At 54.5% G+C, this 17,942-nt stretch overlaps 1 protein-coding gene across 7 annotated transcripts in view; it reads left to right on the top strand.

Annotated features, from left to right (window-relative positions):
• The window catches only part of ABR (ABR activator of RhoGEF and GTPase), a 169,920-nt gene that overhangs the window by 91,140 nt on the left and 60,838 nt on the right, over positions 1-17,942 (top strand). For all 7 annotated transcript variants that reach the window (XM_038758748.1, XM_038758754.1, XM_038758750.1 and 4 more), the window contains 4 exons: positions 5,186-5,290; positions 10,089-10,274; positions 13,336-13,443; positions 16,287-16,353. In XM_038758748.1, the coding sequence (XP_038614676.1) occupies positions 5,186-5,290; positions 10,089-10,274; positions 13,336-13,443; positions 16,287-16,353 (466 nt within the window). The remainder of the gene's footprint in view (positions 1-5,185; positions 5,291-10,088; positions 10,275-13,335; positions 13,444-16,286; positions 16,354-17,942) is intronic.

Raw genomic sequence — 17,942 nt, forward strand, 5'->3', positions numbered from 1 at the left:
ACTTCCTCGTTCATTGTCCCCGTGACCAGACGGGCCTCTGACTGCATGCTTTAACTCTGCCCCCTCCGCTACCTGGCAAAATTATTTCTCCATCCTTATTGACACCCAAGCCCATTGTCCTCACCAGCCGTTCCAGATGTTTAATTCCCTCCTCAAACCCCCTCTTGTTTCCCCCATCCCTTATCCCTAATGACCTGGCCACATACATTGCGAAAATTGACACTATCAGGCATGATCTCCCCAAAACCTACCCACCCCAGTCCCTCCCCACTCCTGCCCCTTCTTCAACTCTCCCACCTTTCGCAGCAGTATCGTAAGAGGAGATTTCCTGCCTCCTCTCAAAATCCACCCCCTCCACCTACGTATTCAACCCCATTCCTTCAAACCTTATCAAAACGCTTGCCCGCACCCTATCTGCCATCTTCAACTGTTCACTCTCCAAAGGCTTCTTCCCCAATCCTTTCAAAGCGTGCTCGTATCTCCTCTATCCTAAAAAGCCCTCCCTTGGTCCCTGGTTCCCTCCAGTTATCTCCCCATCTTCTACATACCATTCCTCTCCAAACTCCTTGAGCGAGATGTCTGCACCCAGTGTCTCAAGTTCCTCTCCTCCAGTTCTCTCCTTGACCCCTCCAATCTGACTTTCACTTCACAGAAACTGCCCTTTCAAAGGTCACCAGTGATCTCCTTGCCAAATCCAACTGCCTCTACTCTATCCTAATCCTCCTCGGCCTCTCAGCTTCCTTTGACACTGTCAACCACCCCCTCCTCCTGGAAACATTATCCAACCTCGGCTTCACTGACACTGTCCTCTCCTGGTTCTCCTCTTATCTCTCTGGCCACTTATTCTCAGTAACTTTTGTGGGCTCTTCTCCCTCTCACCCCCTAACTGTGGGTGTACCTCAGAGTTCAGTTCTGGGTTCCCTTCTATTCTCTGTCTACATCCACTTCCTTGGAGAACTCATTTGCTCACACAGCTTCAGCTACCACCTCTGTGTGGACGATTCCCAAATCTACATCTCCAACCTGATCTCTCTCCTTCTCGGCAGTCTCGCGTTTCCTCCTGCCTTCAAGACATCTCTACTTGGATGTCTTCTCATCTCCTCAAACTTAACATGTCTAAAGTAGGACTTATCTTTCCACCCAAACCCTGCCCTCCCCCTCACTTTCCCGTCACTGTAGACAGCACCACCATCCTTCCTGCCCCCCAAACCTGTAATCCTGGTGTTGTCCTTGACTCCACTGTCTCATTCAACCCACATCTTCAATCCATCACTAAATCCTGTTCAACCTTCACAACATCACTAAAATTCATCCTTTCCTCGCCATCAAAGCTGCTCCGCATTAATCCAAACACTCATCCTATCCTGCCTCGATTACTGTCAGCCTCCTTATTGACCTTCCTGCTTCCTGTTTCTCCCCACTCTAGTCCATACTTCACTCTGCTGCCTGGATCATTTTTCTACAAAAACATTTGGGTCATATTTTCTTATTCCTCTAGAAACTTCAGTGGTTGCCTGTCCACCTCTGCATCAAACAGAAACTCCTCATCATTGGCTTTAAAGCACTCAATCACTTTGCTCCCTCCTCCCTCACCTCGCTACTCGCCTACTACAACCCAGCCTGCACACTTCGCTGCTCTAATGCTAATCTTCTCACTGTACCTCGATGTTACCTTTCATGCCATCTATCCCTGGCCCACGTCCTGCCTCTGGCCTGGAGCGCCCTTCCTCCTCATATCTGACAGGCAATTACTCTCCTCCCTTCAAAGCCTTATTGAAGGCACATCTCCTCCAAGAGGCCTTCCCTGACTAAACCTTCCTTTCCTCTTCTCCCACTCCTTTCTGCATCACCCTGACTTGCTCCGTTTATTCATCCCCACCCCCCAGCCCCAGAGCACTTAATGCACATATCTGTAATTTATTTATATTAATGTCTGTTTCCCCCTCTAGACTGTAGGCTTATTGTGAGTAGAGAATGTGTCTGTTTATTGTTATATTGTACTCTCCCAAGTGATTAATACAGTGCTCTGCACACAATAAGCACTCAATAAATACGAATGACTGACTGGTGAGGGTGGAGGGGCAGGGAAGAAGGAGGAGAACAGGGATTCTTCTTCCTAGCCACAGGACTACTTCTCCTCATGGCCAGGGAATGCCAGCAGTGCCTTTCTCCCTCTTGACCAGCACATCCCTTAACCCAGCCCCCTGCACAATTGTCCCTCTCTGATTCCCCAGACTGACAATCCTTTGGGCTGTACAGAGCATAGAGTGAACCTGGGGTTCCTTGTAGCCCACCTCCACATTCTGCCACCCCTCTGGGTAAAGGTGGGCATTGGTGGAGACCTCACAAAATTGCATGGTACTGGCAGAAGAAGTCGTCATTGTACTGTGGCTAGTTTGGGCTCTGCCACATTTGGAGCAGAAGGCAAGGTGGAGTCTGACCGTGGGGCTGCTGTTTCCATCTGCTGGGTAGAGCTCTTGGTGAGTCTTTTCTGTGGAAAGTGATGGTGGCGGCAACATCACGTCAGAGCTTGTCTCTTGCCAGGAGGTGCTGGCAGCCAGGTGTGGTCCTGGGAGGCTGGATTTGTGATGTGTGTGGAAATTTCTTGGTTCAGGCATCTTTAATCCCAAAGGGGATGTTTCTCAAGCCAGCAGGGGAGGGGTAGAGAAGAGGGGGCCGGGGCAACAACCTTGGCTAACAGGCATGGCCATTTTTCTAGGTGAGATCACTCAATCAATCAGTGGTATTTATTGAGTGCTTACTGTGTGTGGAGCAGTGTACTAAGAGCTTGGGAGAGATCAGTACCACAGAGTCGGTAGGCACAGTCCTTGCCCATCAGGAACTTACAGTCTAGATGGGGAGACGGGCATTAAAATGAATGGTGAGTATGTGCACGAGGGTAGGGTGGATCTCAGAGTGCTTAAAGGGTACAGGTCCAAGTGCATAGGTGACACAGAAGGGAGAAGGAATAAGGGAAGTGTGAGGGCTTAGTCGGTGAAGGCCTCTTAGGAGATTTGATTTTGGTAAGGCTTTGAAAGAGGGGAGAGTGGGGGATCTGTCAAATATGGAGGGGGAAGGAGCTGCAGATCTGAGGAATGATGCACACAAGGGCTTGGTGGTGAAATAGGTGAGCTCAAGGTACAGTGAATAGGTTGGCTTTGGAGAAGTGAAGTGTGCAGGCTTGGTTGTAACAAAGTCAGGGATGTAAGATAGGAGGGGGCAAGCTGGTTGAGAGCTTTAAAGTTGAAGGTGGGGCATTTCTCTTTGGTGCAGAGTGAATGAGCAACCACCAGAAGTTCCTGAGGAGTGAGGAAACATGGACTGAATGTTTTTGTAGAAAAATGGTTTGGGCAGCAGAGTGAAATATGGACTGGAGCAGGGAGAGGCAGGGAGGTCAGCAAGGAGAATGATGCAATAATCAAAGCGAGATAGGATAACTGCTTGCATTAATGTGGTTACAGTTTGGGAGGAGAGGAAAGGGTGGATTTTAGCGATGTTATGAAGGTAAAACCAACAGGATTTGGTGACAGATTGAATGTGTGTGGGTTAAATGAGAAAGTTGAGTTGAGAATAAAGCCAAGGTTGTGGGCCTGTGAGCAGGGAGGGTGGTGGTGCTGTCTACAGTGATGGGTAAGACATGGGGAGGAGAGGGCTTGGGTGGGAAGGAATAGAGATTTGTTTTGGACACACGTTTGAGGTGTATGCAGGACATCCAAGTAGAGTTGTCCTGATGGCAGGAAGAAATGCGAGACTGCAGGGGTGGAGAGGCAAATATGGGGATCACCTGCATAGAGAAGGTAGTCGAAGTCAAGGGAGTGAATGAGTTCTCCAAGGGAGTGGGTGTAGTTGGAGAATAGAAGAGAAGCAGTGTAGCCTAGGGGATAGTGCACGGGCCTGGGAATCTGAAGAACCTGAGTTCTAATCCTGGCTTCACCACTTGTCTGCTGGGTGACCTTGGGCAAGTCACTTAACTTCTCTGTGTCTGTTACCGTATCTGTAAAATGGGAATTGATATGGTGATCCCCCTGAGGGATCTGGACTGTGTCCTACCTGATCAGCTTGTATCTACCCCAGTCCTTGGTACAATGCCTGGCACATAGTAAGCACTAAACAAGTACCATAAAAAACCCCAAAACTGAGCTCTGGGGGAACTCCCACAGTTAGAGGGTGGGAGTCAGAGCAAGAGCCCATGAAAGAGACTGAGAAGAACCAGCCAGAGATATAGGAGGAGAATAAGGAGAGGACAGTGTCAGTGAAACCAAGGTTGGATAATGCAGACAAGGGGATGGTCCACAATGTCGAAGGCAGCTGAGACGTAGAGGAGGATTAGGATGGAGTAGAGGCGGTTGGATTTGGCCAGAAGGGGTTCACTGGTGACCTTCGAGAGGGTAGTTTCCATGTAGTCAAGGGGGTGAAGCCAGATTGGAGAAGGTCAAGGAGAGAATTGGAAGAGGGGAAGTAGAGGCAGAGGGAATAGGCTGCTGGAGCCGGTTGGGAGAACCTTGAGGGTGCTTGGTGTGTAGGTTCTGAGATGAGTTGTGGGTGCTCAGTTTGTCTCACAGAGAGGTGGAGCGAGGCCTGCAGAGGAAGGCGCTCGAGAAATAACAATTACACACCGCTTCTCCTCCAGCCATGGAGACAGCAGTTCCGTCCTAAGTTGGCCCAGCCACTTCAGACCAGCAAGGCTCCCGTGAGCTCACTGGGAGGGGAAGGTGGAACATGGTGGGTAAAAACAAATTCCAAGGCTGAGGGCTTCCAGCCAGGTGGAAGATCCTACAGTCTGCTGGGAGTGACCCTCTCCCCCAGTCCTTTTCCTTCCTAGGTCAAGTTGAACTGACCCCTGGTCTAGTGGGGGCCAGAAAAGGCAACCCTTGTATCTTGTCTGTTCTTCGTGTGTTGGGGAGCCCCGAAAGTTGAACCCCAGCAGCAGCGAGCAGCCCTGTTCGACAGCCACTACACTTTGTTACCGGGGGCTGTCGGGAATGGGCCTCAGGGAATAAGAGGAGGAAATAGCCCAAGTCTGATTAGGAGTGAGGGGAGCACAGGTAGTGGCCTGGAGGCAGGGCTGTGACTGGCTACTCTTGAGAACTTGGTAGCCTCATTAGCGACCCGCCAAATCATGTAACCTCTCATCCCACGCTAACAAGGTGTCTGTTCTGGTTGTTGTCTACCCTCCCCCCCGCAGGGCGAGCGAGAGGCCGGGAAGGGCCTGGAGATGCGAAAGCTGGTCCTGTCGGGATTTCTAGCCAGCGAAGAGATCTACATAAATCAGCTGGAAGCACTACTTCTGGTGAGTATGCTCTGGCGCCTTCCAGCCTCCCACAGGGAGAAACCGTCTGAGGCGCTGGGCTTCCTGGAACTGAATCAGTTTTGGAGGCAAAGTGGGCAGGCAGAGTTGTGGTGGCCCCTGGATGGAGCCTACCCTGGTCGCCCTCCGCTTCCAGCTTTCCTGGCCCTCTGCTCTTCATTCAGCCTCAGGGCTTCCTCTGCCTCGGATCTGGATCTCAAGTACAGCTTCAGCTCTGCCTCAGGGGAACTAAATCTTTCCTGGCAGGGAAAGAAAAGCTCCCTGGCTCTGTGCTTCTCGGAGGATTCCTCTGGTGTGGGATCTTGGCTCGCCAGCGGCACATGAATGAAACCTAGGCTGAGTTCCCTGGTTCAGGGGTAGAAGGACAAAGAGGAACTTAGCTCATTCCCTGAGTGCAGTCTGGCTGTAGTATTCTTGTTGAATAACCATCTTCCTTTAACCTGTGCTCCTTCCCTGACCCACTTGGTGACTATAAGAACTGGGGAAAGAGGGGGAAACGTGGGGTCACCCTCGCATTCGGAGAGGGCCATATTACAAATCCCGGAATGCCCTGGGACCTAAACCGAGCATGTCTCGAGCATGGCACAACCCAGAAGAGGAAGTGTGGGAGTCAGCAGGAAGGTAGTCTGAGCATTTTAGCCAGGACAGCCTTATTCTGGAACATATGTGGAGCATTTCTGAAGTTTCCTCAAACAGACTTCTCAAATCCCAGAACAGTTCCAGTCAAACAGAAATGTCGGCTCCCACCACGTCAGGGCAGTTGCTGCCCTTCACAGCTGCAGCACTTCCTTCGTCAGGATCTCAGGGCTCCTCCGACACGATCTGTGTGACTGGAGTTTCTGTTTGACTGGAGTTTCTGTTTGTCTGCTCCCGTCCTACTGAGACTGCAGCTCCAGAGGCCAGGCCTTTCCTGCCTCTTCCTCCCCTACCTTCCCACCACAAAGAGGCCGAGAGATCGCTGTCACAGTGGATTTCTCCCGTTCCCCGAATTCTGTTTCCAAAGCTGGGGTGTGGGCATGCAGTCCCTCTGGCCAGCTGCCCCTCCTCCCCTCTTCTGTCTGGCGAGCTCCAGAATTCACCAGCTGAACTGCAGCTGGCAAGTGGGCAGTGAGCTGTTAAGGACTCAGGAAGACCAAGTGTTAGTTGGGGTATCTATTAAGCTCTTAGTGGGTGCAGAGCACTCTGCAGAGCGCTGGGAAAGAATATGCAGATGGGAATTGGATATGGTCTCTGTCCCTCAGGGAGCTTACGATCTAAAAAGTTGCAAGCCCCAAGCCTGCCAGAGCAACGGCAGCAGGTGAGCCAGAGATTAAAAGTGAAACTCTTACTCCCCGAGGGAGAGTTCCCCTCTGATGCTGGGCCCCAGCTTCCCAGCACACTTTACGTCATGGAGAATTCGACGTCTGAACCGGTGGACAGAGAAGAGAGACCGCTTTGAAGAGGGGAAAAAAACCAGTCAGTTCGTAATCTTCCCGTTTCCAAGTCTCCAGTTCCTAAGGCTCTCTTGGTGCTCTTTATGGTCACCACAGCCTCTGACCACAGAGCTGTTCTCTAACATGCACGAATGTCATCATCCTGACACTTACTGATGTGCAAATTTCTTATTGGGTCAAGAAGGGGTGTCGTCTTAAATGCAGGCATATACGTGCAAGGAGAGACACGTGGGCCCAGGAGTGGCTGGCTGGTCTGAGAAGAGGGCATATCGGTGCTTGCTGTCTTGCAGGGCCCCAGGGAAATGGGTTTGGAAAGCCATTCCAGCCCAGCCCAGTTCCTGCCCTGGAAGAGAGCTGTTAGGAGAAGAGAGGCCCAGGCCCCAAATCCGGGGTTGACAGGAAGGGGTATGGGGCAAGACCGCGGCGCTGACTTGGCTGGGTTGTGGGGGCATTATGCTCCGCAGAGTCATCATCAGGGACCCTTATCTGACTCCTTGTTGACAAGGCAGAGCACTGGGCAGATAGCATCTCGATCAACCGCCTCGCAGCATCCTGGGGAGGGAGCTGACCGCCGGGCATCCCTCTTGCCCTTTCTGAAGTAGAGGAGCTAAGGCCCCAAGAGGGCAAATGACCCACCACGGTGACCCAGTGAGTTCAAAACTGCCCCGGGGACCGGCTTCCTTAGTCTGGGGGCTCTGCTAGTTGAATACTGTCATGATCCAATGTGTTTGATCTCCGCTCTGCCAGGTGAGCAGAGGCCACGCTTCCAGCCTGTTCTCCCCGGGCTCCATCCGGGGCGGTGCCGGGTCCCAGATCCCTGACCCTCTCCTGTCGCCTGCCCCCACAACACTCTGGAGTTCTGCCCGTTCTGCTTCCTCGGCCAGTTCTTAATCTTCTCTCAGATACCGTGAGAACTGCCCAGGCTGCTGGGCCCCTTCCCTGTTCATGTGAGCGGCGGCTGGCGAGGGTTGGAGGGCCTGTTCCTTCCCTTTTTCAGGGCCGGAAGGGAAGTCTACAGAGAGCGAAACCCGTCGTCTCCCTCTCTGATGCTGGCAGGAGGCGAGGGGATTTCATGGCAGCTCTGGAGACCGCTTTTCCCCTGGAATGTCCTCAGTCCCCTAGCAGGGACCGGCGCAGGGCCAAGACGCCCAGAACCCTCAGTCCTATTTGTGGCTCAGCCCATGACTCACCGGCTTCCTCGGCCAGGTCCGGTCCCTGCAGTTCCCCTTTAAAAGTGGGGGAGAGGCCTAGAGTCTCCACCCTGGGGTGGGGTGCGGCCGAGCTTACTGACTGATGGGAGCCTAGAGCCCACACCTTGGGGGCTCGGGGGCCCTGCTTGTGACTGTGAGTCGGCTCCCTGTCCCCGAATGGAAGAAAAGAGCAGGATGCAGTTTGCGAGGTGGGCAAATAGCTAATTAGCACCCTGCCTTGTTCCCAGGATTAGGGGATGGGGCCAGAGTCGGAGCCATTAGTTGTATGCTTCTGGGGCCTTTCTCCCAGGTGCTGGCCCCTGGCCCAAAGCCACCAGAATGGGGAGCACGGGGTGTTCTGTTAACTCAGTGCTCTTGGCCTGATGGACAGAGCTTTGGTCAGGTGATGCTGTGGTTGGCAGCTCCCCAACTCTTGGCCTTTCATCTTACCAGAGCTAATGTTTTTGTGCCCCGAGAGAGTCGGCTTTTGAGAGACCTAGACAGCCCCGTCCTTCCGGGATTGGAACTTGGAGACCTGGGCCTTCTGCTCTATTGGCTGTTCCCCGGCGCGCAAAAAGTAGCCGGTGAAGAGTGGAACGTTTGTGGGTGTCAGGAGCCACAGACCCCCTGTATTAAGGAGAGGAGGCACATGTGCGGGTTAAGAGGGCGGAGGTGTTACATTCAGAGCTCTGTGGCCAGTGCAGGATGATGATGATTTTACTTTGGTTCTGAAGCTGATTATGTCTCTTTCCCCCCAAGTTTCCTCTCACTGCCTCAGGGTGTCTCGATGCTGGCCTCTGCCTGCCCGGTGCACCTACTGGACACTGGAGGGACGTTGAGGGGAAAGGAGGATGACCGAGCTAGGGCCGAGCTGGACCTCCGCCCTGGGCACGGACTCTTCTCTGCTTCTGCAGAGGGGCAGCCTAAGGGAATAATCAATCAATCAATCAATCAATCGTATTTATTGAGCGCTTACTGTTTGCAGAGCACTGTACTAAGCGCTTGGGAAGTACAAGTTGGCAACATATAGAGACAGTCGCTACCCAACAGTGGGCTCACAGTCTAAAAGTGAGCAGTGTGGGCACACACTGTGCCCACAGTGAATAAGTGTGGGCAGGGAGCATGTTGACCAACCCTGTTATATTGTACTTCCCCAAGCACTTGGTTCAGTGCTCTGCACAAGTAAGCGCTCAGTAAATAGATTGATTAAGCTCATTGTGGGAAGGGAATGTATTTGTTAATTCTGTTAATAATAATAATTAATAATGTTACGGTATTTGTTAAGTGCTTACTATGTGCCAGGCACCGTACTAAGCTCTGGGGTGGATACAAGCAAGTCGGGTTGGACACAGTCCCTGTCCCACGTGGGGCTCCCAGTCTCCATACCCATTTTACAGATGAGGTAACTGAGGCACAGTGAAGTGACTTGCCCAAGGTCCCACAGCAGACAAGTGGTGGAGCCCGGATCAGAAGCCATGACCTTCTGACACCCAAGCCCTTACTCTCTCCACTACACCATGCTGCTTCTCTGTTGTACTCTCTCAAGCACTTAGTACAGTGCTCTGCACATAGTGAGTGCTCAATAAATGCCATTGATTGATTGGGAGGTGCCTTTTTGTGGTGGATGCAGAGCTGAGGTCGTCTTAGGTAGCCAGATGGCACTGGGGATTTTGGCCACTATCCAGAAGGTCAGGAAGCAGCTGCTTTTGGAAAGTATTGGGCATGACTGGAGGGGGAGGGCCCCGTCAGTGAGCATCAGGGTAGTCCCCACTCTGCTTTCCCTTGGCTTGCTCTCTTTGGGCTAATACAGTAGTGCTCAGGGGAAATTCCTGGCAGGATGGGCTTTGGGAGGGTGGACGAGCCTTTAGAAGCCCTGTTGTTGGTGGGTATAATAGGGTGTGGCTTGGAGTGGGAGGAGAACCCGAGTCAGAAGGCGCCAGCCCCCAGGGTTCCCCTTCCTAAGCAGGAAGGAGCTAATCACAGATTCCCCTGGGTCCAGACCAAGCACCAGGGGGTCAGGGTCTTGGGACCAGGAGCGGGGAGCATTTCCTTCTCCTCTCCCAAGGGGCAGGCAGTGGGACATAAAGCCCTAATTGGGCCTGCTGCCTCTTTCTGGGTTTCTCAGTTCTGCCCCTCCCTTTCTCTCCTCTCCCAAAGCCCATGAAGCCCTTGAAAGCCACTGCCACCACTTCGCAGCCCGTCCTCACCATCCAGCAGATCGAAACCATCTTCTACAAGATCCAGGACATCTATGAAATCCACAAGGAGTTCTACGACAATCTCTGCCCCAAGGTGCAGCAGTGGGACAGCCAAGTCACCATGGGCCACCTCTTCCAGAAACTGGTGAGTTCTCTCCTGGTTCTCAGGGCCCAGCCTGGTTGCCTGACAAGGGGAGAGCCACCCGGCGCTCTGGGAACATCCAAAGAGGTGGTAGAGATGTTATTCGGTGGCCTCACAGGGCATAGGTCTCCCAGGCCTCTGAGTTCCTCTCTTTTCTTTTCTTTTCTTTTTTTTTTTCCAAATGGTATTTGTTAAACGCATACTACGTGCCAAGCACTGTACTCACTGCTGGGGTAGGTATGAGACAGGTTAGACACAGTCCATGTCCTTCCTGAGTCCCCCTTCTAGACTGTGAGCCCACTGTTGGGTAGGGACCGTCTCTATAAGTTGCCAACTCGTACTTCCCAAACGCTTAGTACAGTGCTCTGCGCACAGTAAGCGCTCAGTAAATACGATTGAATGAATGAGTCTCACAGTCTTAGTCCCCATTTTACAGATGAGGTAACTGAGGCACAGAGAAGTGAAGTGACTTACCCAAGGTCACACAGCTGACAAGTGGAGAAGGAAGGATTAGAACCCAGGTCCTTCTGAGTCCCAGGCCTGTCCTGTATCCAGTAGGCCAGGTTGCTTCTCTTTCCTCTTCATTGCATGTCCACTTGGTGTAGAGAGCCGGTGAGTTTGAAGGCTTCTTGCAGCTGGAAGGAAGGAGCCTGAGGGCAGTCAGGATAGAGGTGATCCAGGAAAGCTCTCCCTGGCCTAGTTTGGGCATTGGGGATAATAATAATAATAATGATAGCATTTATTAAGCGCTTACTATGTGCAAAGCACTGTTCTAAGCACTTGGGAGGTTACAGGGTGATCAGGTTGACCCACGGTGGGGCTCACAGTCTTCATCCCCATTTTACAGATGAGGTAACTGAGGCCCAGAGAAGTGAAATGACTTGCCCAAAGTCACACAGCTGACAAGTGGCGGAGCCGGGATTTGAACCCATGACCTCTGACTCCAAAGCCTGGGCTCTTTCCACTGAGCCACGCTGGATGGCAGGGGATAAGGAGTGATGGTAGCCGCTGTAGGGCTGCTGCAATGACTAGAGCACCCCAAAGCAGAGAGGGGCACAGGGATGGGGCGGACCTGGGGAAGGGACAAGCATCCAATTTTCTCATGGGGTACTAAAGAATTTGGTGGTTTTCGGCAGTTTATGGTTCTCAGCTGTCTTCCTAATTCCATCCTTACTGGAAAAGGCCACTCACTGAACCCTGGGGTGGAGCCCACTGGGCATTTCCCTTTGATGCCCTTCCCCTGGGGAAGCCAAACTGGTGAAACCAAAATGTTTGCTTCTCCGTTCTGGAGGAAGATCAGAAGCCCTGTGGCTGGGTCACGGTGTGGGGCACAGCCTAGTCTAGCTCTGGCTCACCTCCCCCTCTGCCTGGCACCTGCCGCTGTTTGGGACTGGAGATGCTTAGAAGGTGGTCACAGAATTGGAGTGGGGGGACACCGGGGCCTCAGGGCCGAACTGGCCCACTGACTCTGGAGGGTCAGGGTGGGGCCGAGGTTCCGGGGTGGCCTGGGGATTTGATTCCATGTTACACAAGGAAGGCAGGAATTAACATCTCTGGTATTTGCTTTATTAGATCTTTGTGCTAAGCTTCAGTTTCCAGGCAACTGCCACCTCCCAAGTGCTCATGGTTGCGGCTGGTGCCTCCCGGCCTGCCATTCCCGGTGGGGCAGCTTGGGTGGGGTTGGGCCCTGGTGGGCGGGTTGTTTTCCCTCTTGTCTCCTACCACCGGCCTGGCACCTTCCCAGTTTTGGTTTTTGGATCTGAGCTCTCTCTCCTGCCCTTCTTCCCACCCCTCCAGGAGCTATGTGCTCTCTGGCCAGAGCTCCCTTCCCCAGCAAGGCGTAGGCCAGCATCTCCTGCCGGGGATGACCCCGGCTGGGCTTCCGCCGCGCCTCCCACAAGATCCCCTCCCAACATACAAAGTCATCGACAGGGCAGATGGAACCTCCTTGGTCAGGTCCCAGCTGGTATCCAGAGCCCCTTCCCCCTGCCCCACCCAGGTGGGCTCAGGCCTTGCTTCAGGACCCTTGACTGCAGCAGAGCCAGCTCTTTTCGCCCCCTCGGTCTTATTGTGGCTCCGTCTCCTGAGACCCCACTCTCCCCACCCTCTTTCTCCAGGTCCCCAGGGAGGAGCTGCACGCTCAGCTTCAATGCCGGGACACCAGCTTCTCTGGCAGAGCCAGGGCTCCTGATTCTCATCATCACTACCTCCTCCTTGGCCGTCCCCAGAGGGTCCTCAAGAGGGCTGCCTGGGGGCGGATTGTGGCCACTGGACAGTTTGTACGGTGTGCTGTGAAAAGGATGCTGGGCTCTGCCCATGTCAGTGGGCTACAAGACCTGAGATGAGGGTAGAAACTCACTTTAGAGCCAACTCAGGCAGTGCTGCTGCCTGGCACGAGGTAAAACTCTTTGGCTTAGAACAACATATTTGGGAGCCCGAGGGAGTGAAGCTTCCATGTCACACGTTCCCTTGTCCTCTCCTTTGCCTTTTCCCTTCCTCCTTCTTCCTTCTCTTCTCTTCCTCCCCTTCCCCCCTTTCTGTCCCCTCCTTTCCTCCTCCTCCTCCTCCTCTTTGTCACTCCTTTCCCCATTCTACTTTTCCACCCCTCTCTCCTCACCTCTTCTTTTACTCCCCTTCTCCCCTTTCCCTCCTCTTTCTTCCTCTCACCGCCCCCCTTCCTCCTCTCCCCCCCTTCCCTCCCCTCCCCCGCTTTTGTGAAAAGTTAGGGGCTTGAAGGCCTTCCAGTCCATCGGGACCTTATTAGAGCTAAATAAAGACCCAAGCCTAATGACTTTAATTCGTCAACATTTGGAGGATAGCACTGCCCTAGCCCCAGTGGCCCTTGTTAACCCTAAAGGCGGAGGCAGTTTCCATGGAAACCATTCAGTATAGTTCAGAGGGATAACGGAGCTGTGCAGGCCCCTCCCCCTCCCCCCCAGCCCTTGGAGCTGAACTGCAGGTTTTTGCTACTCTTGACTCTCCAGGTGCTCTGATTAATCATTCATTCATTCATTCATTCTCCATGTCCCTCTCCACCAATCCATCTCCCCCTCTCCCTGTGCAGGCCAGCCAGCTCGGCGTGTACAAAGCTTTTGTGGATAACTATAAAATCGCTTTGGAGACCGCTGAGAAGTGCAGCCAGTCCAACAACCAGTTCCAGAAGATCTCGGAGGTGAGAGCCGCTCCTCTCGTGCTGGGGGCCCGTCTGCCGCGACTAATGATGCATTTAGGCAGCTCCCTGGGATTTTCTGATTTCTCCCCCCGCAGCCACCCGGCTTCCCCACCCCCAACCTTGTTCTTGGCCAGGAGAGCCATTCCCCAGTTGGATTTTCTAGACCCCCGGCATTTTCTCTCTCATCACCGTGGGATTGCGCTTTGTGGCGGTGGTGTTATAGACTGGTCTCCCGGGATTAGGAAGGGGGAAAAGGCAATGGGGACCCAGAGACGCCCCGTCACGAAGAATGCCTGCATTGGCGATGGCGGTATGTGTCATTGGCTCCAGAGTCAGCCCTCTTCCCTCAAAACAAACCTCATCCTTGAACAGCGAGCTATGTCTGTCCTCAGTCCTGCTGCTCTGGGGGGCTGTGGCATCAGTGTCTTTCCCAGAGGGCCTTTGGACTGATGGGTTGGAATTGGAATCCTTATGGGGTCGAGCCTGACCCACCCACTGTGGCTAGAAAGAGACACTCCCCGACTTGGGCCTTCAAAGGCACTTCAGCCCCTTTGGCCCTCCGTTTCTGTTCTGGGTGCCCAAGCAGCCATGGGACTGGTTGATGCCATGTCTTTGCCATAGCTGGGATCTGCTGCCCAAGGAGCCATCTGGAGTTGGGAGGGCTTATTGCCCTTTTTCGTAGGAAAGTCAGTAAGGCCCATGACTTCCAGTCCGGAGTTGTGGGTCCAAGCCGGGTGTGTTTCCCCGCTAGATGTTTCTGTGAGGGAAGGGTCACACCCTGGGGCTCAGGGTTGGGCCTGTGGACGGGGGACAGGTAGAAGTCATTGCTGGGTCACTGAATCTGTTGGAGGTCTTCCTCTTTCCTGCCCTTTTCTCTTTAAGTTAGGAGTGTTTTCCTACACATAGCTTGTCTGTGCTGGGCGGGGAAAAGGGCCAGGATTGTGGGCATGGTGATCCTTTCGACCAGATCCCAGCTTTTCACCTATCCTCGTGGGTGGTTGAGCCCATATTCTCTCAAGGACAGAGCTGACGTTGGAGCTCACCGCCTAGTGGAGTCACACTGTGACACTGTCTTTCCCCTGACTCACTCACTGTTGCTTCCTGTTCAGCTCTGCCACTTAATTACTGTAATTAGGCCCTTCTCCTGCACTGTCAAAGTGATTTCATACCTCTAGGCTGATACAGCTCTGGGATCATTAAGCTCTGAGGCAATGGGAAGCCAAGCAGCCCAGGACTGGGCCTCTGGTTGAGGAAGTGGAGCCCTGTCCCTCTTCTCTGAGCTAGCGGGCAGTTCACCCTGTAACCATTTTCCTTCTCAGAAACAGCTAGGGGAAGGAGACCGAAGCAGGGGGCACCTGCCCTCCCGGGCTTTTGGTCTTCTTAGCCCCCATCATCCTTTGGTGACAACGGGATCAATTTTGTCTCTGACCTTGAGCGGCTCCCCCGGGGAAGGATGGGCATACGGGAACCTTTCCTGTCCGTGTCGCCCCTCCCACCCACGCCGCCCTGCTCAGTCTCAAAGGGAGGAAATGACACCTCATCACCTCAGTCACCACCACCCCCACCGCCCAGATTTCAGGACCACTCACATCCCTGTCCAGTATCACATTGCGGCTCTGATTTCAGGCTGAAGTGGCTCATTCTGTCCCATTAGCTCAGGGAGCAAGTGTTCTAAAGTGGGGGCTGCGCTAGCAGTGGATTCAGCAGATACAGTTGTTGCCTGCAGCGGCCCAAGACTGCAAAGAGGCTTCAAATGAGATAGGGACATCCCCGCAGTCTCCTTTCCCACGCACCACTTTCCAGTTTAATCTGCCTGGGACCACCAAGTGGGTTGGGCATTTCCATCCTGCAGTCTTCCCTTGACTGTCCTGATGATTGCCAGGGATGGGAAGCTTCTGAAGGGTGTGGGTGGGGGACAGAGGGGAGAGTGGCTCATTTCCTGCTCCTTTAAGGGGGCAAGTGGCCGGGCTGGGGTCCCTCAATGCTCAGCTTCCTTCTCTGTGGCAGAGAGGGGGTCATGAGTGCCCAATGGGGCCACCTCTGTCACCTCAGGGACTCTCCAGCCCAGGGTTAGCTTAAGAATCTGGTACATATTGGAAATAAATGCTCCCCTGTGTTTTTGGTGGCGTGATGTGAGCCTGTTCTTTCCTTTCCCCTCTCTCCTCCCCACCGTTTTTCCTTAGAGAAGACTCTCAGAGCAAATGTCTTCCATGAGGCTTTTGCAGTGGTTTTTCCCCATCTCCTCTTTCTTTCTGCTCTATCCCCTTCCTGTCCCCATTTCCATCCCTTCCCTCTCCTTTGCTTCTTTCTCCTCTCAGTCCCGTCTCCTCCTCCCTCTTCCTACTCACCTGCCCTGCCACTCCCTCTCTTCCCCACCCTGCTCCTCTCTGCCCTCTCCTTTCCTTCTCCCCACATCTCCCTTTCCTCCCTCCCCCCAGCCCCTCTTCCTACACCCCCATCCCTCTCCCCACTCCTTTTCCCCTGCCCCTTTCCCTCCCTCCCCCAACCTGTCTCCCTCTCACCCCGTCCCCCCTGCCCCTCTGTCCCATCCCCTGACCCCACCTTCCCCCCCACCTCTCCCCTCTCTCCTGCTCCTTCTTCCCACCCCCTCAATCCCTTGTCCTGAAGGCTGAATTTTTTGAGGCTCCCGAGAGCACAGATGGGAGAGGGACCAACTGCCTCTGGCCTTGGGGGACACTAATAAGAGCATGAGTCAAGGAGACCCAGTTTCCCCCAATTGATCACTTTGTCTCCCCCACCCCCACTGTCACAGAAAGGCTCCAGCCCAAGGAGGGAGCACGGGGTGGCTAGACTTGTGCTGAATCCTCTTTACCCTTTGACAGGAGCTCAAAGTAAAGGGCCCTAAGGACTCCAAGGACAGCCACAGCCATACGTCCGTCACCATGGAAGGTACTTTGGGCAGAGGGCAGGAGGTGGGGTCTGGTTTGCTTTGTCTACTTTCCTGGCCTGAGGCACATGCGTTATTGAATATGTGTGTGTGTGTAAGTGTGTGTGTGGTGGTAATGGGGGGAGGGGGTGTGTACAGATGCGTGGAGTCCAGCCTCTGGTGCCCCCAGGCAGTGCGCCAGCTCTGAGAGCATGCCTCTTTAGGATGCCAGTGATGTCTACCACTCCCCATCTCCACCCTCCATCTCCCCTCCCCAACTCCTCCCCGCCCCCCTTCCCCCACCATATCTCTCCCCTCCCTCTTTGCACTGCCTGTGCGCGGAGTGCTCACAGCGGCGGCGAAGTGCCGTCCGCTGGGCGGCGGCGGCTGGAGCGGCAGCGGCAGCGAGGTGGCTGGATGGCCCGGCTGCCAATGGGAGGCGGGGGTCCCGGAGAGATGGCTGTACAGCAGCCCGGGGGAAGACTGCCATGGAAATTCTCTTAATCATCAGGCTCTGCTGTAACTGCACCTATGGTAACGCCGTCCTCGCCCCATTCTCGGGCTCCGTCCGCTGGCAGCTGGTTCGGGGGGGGGCGGGTCTCGGGGAGAACAAGGCTGGCTGGGTTTGGGGACGGCGCCGGGATGGGCTGTCTTCCCAGTTTGTTTCCTGCCCGGGCGCGGGGCCGGCGGGGCTGACGGCAGCCGATGGGTCTCGGGCGATTTGCTTCAGAAGGTGGATTTATTACGATGCTGTTTCTGTCCGGAGTGGCTGGTCCTGACTGGGGAGCCTTGAGGTATCCCCAGGAGGGGCTAATAGGAATCAGTCGGCCTGGCTCCCGGGGTGGAGACCGGAGGGGCCGGAACGAGGTCTGTTGCCGCGGGCTTGGGAGCAGCAAGAGAGCTTGGAGTCAGCCCCCGGCCCAGGTGGAGAGTGGACCGGTGAGGTCCGGTGGTGGAAGTTGGGAGTTTCTTTGTTTCGGGGAGATGAGATGGAGGATGGGCTGCTGGTGTATTGTACTCAGGGAACGCACATGCTGCTCTGGCTTCTCGCTCTCCTCTTGGAGTGGCGGCGGCAGTAGTAGGAGAATGTGGATGCGGTTTGGAGAAGAGAGGGAATTGATTAGCCCGAGGAGGTTGGTATCGGCCTAGCTCTGAGGCAGGGCAGATTGCCCAGGGAATGGCGAGGGCTGCCATGTGGAGCCGGAAGCCCAGTTAGAAGAGGGAGGTGGTGGCTTAGAGGGATCGGCTGCACCCTTGTTCCCAGACCTGCCGCATGGCCTGCTGGCTCCCCCGGGCCCCGCTGTCCCTCCGAGGTGGGCAGGGAGAGAGTACTAGGACAGCACTTGCAGCTGCCTGCCTGAGGTGGGGGAGCTGCTGGGTCTGGGGGCGAGGTGTAGGGGTTGGGTGCCTCAGGTGGGTGAGGCAGCCATTGTGCCTCAGCCCAGCAGTGCCACAGAGATCACTCGGGCAGTCCTTGCCGAGACTGGGGAAGAGCAGATCAGAGCCCCCTCCCCTGCCCCTCCCACCCATCAGCTCTCAGGGGCTAACCGTGCCCACCGGGCTTGTTATTCTGGTGTAGGGCAGCCTCGCCCGGCACTCCTCTCCTAGCCTC

The sequence above is a fragment of the Tachyglossus aculeatus genome, chromosome 17 (genome assembly GCF_015852505.1).
Source record: "Tachyglossus aculeatus isolate mTacAcu1 chromosome 17, mTacAcu1.pri, whole genome shotgun sequence".
Lineage (NCBI taxonomy): Eukaryota > Metazoa > Chordata > Mammalia > Monotremata > Tachyglossidae > Tachyglossus > Tachyglossus aculeatus.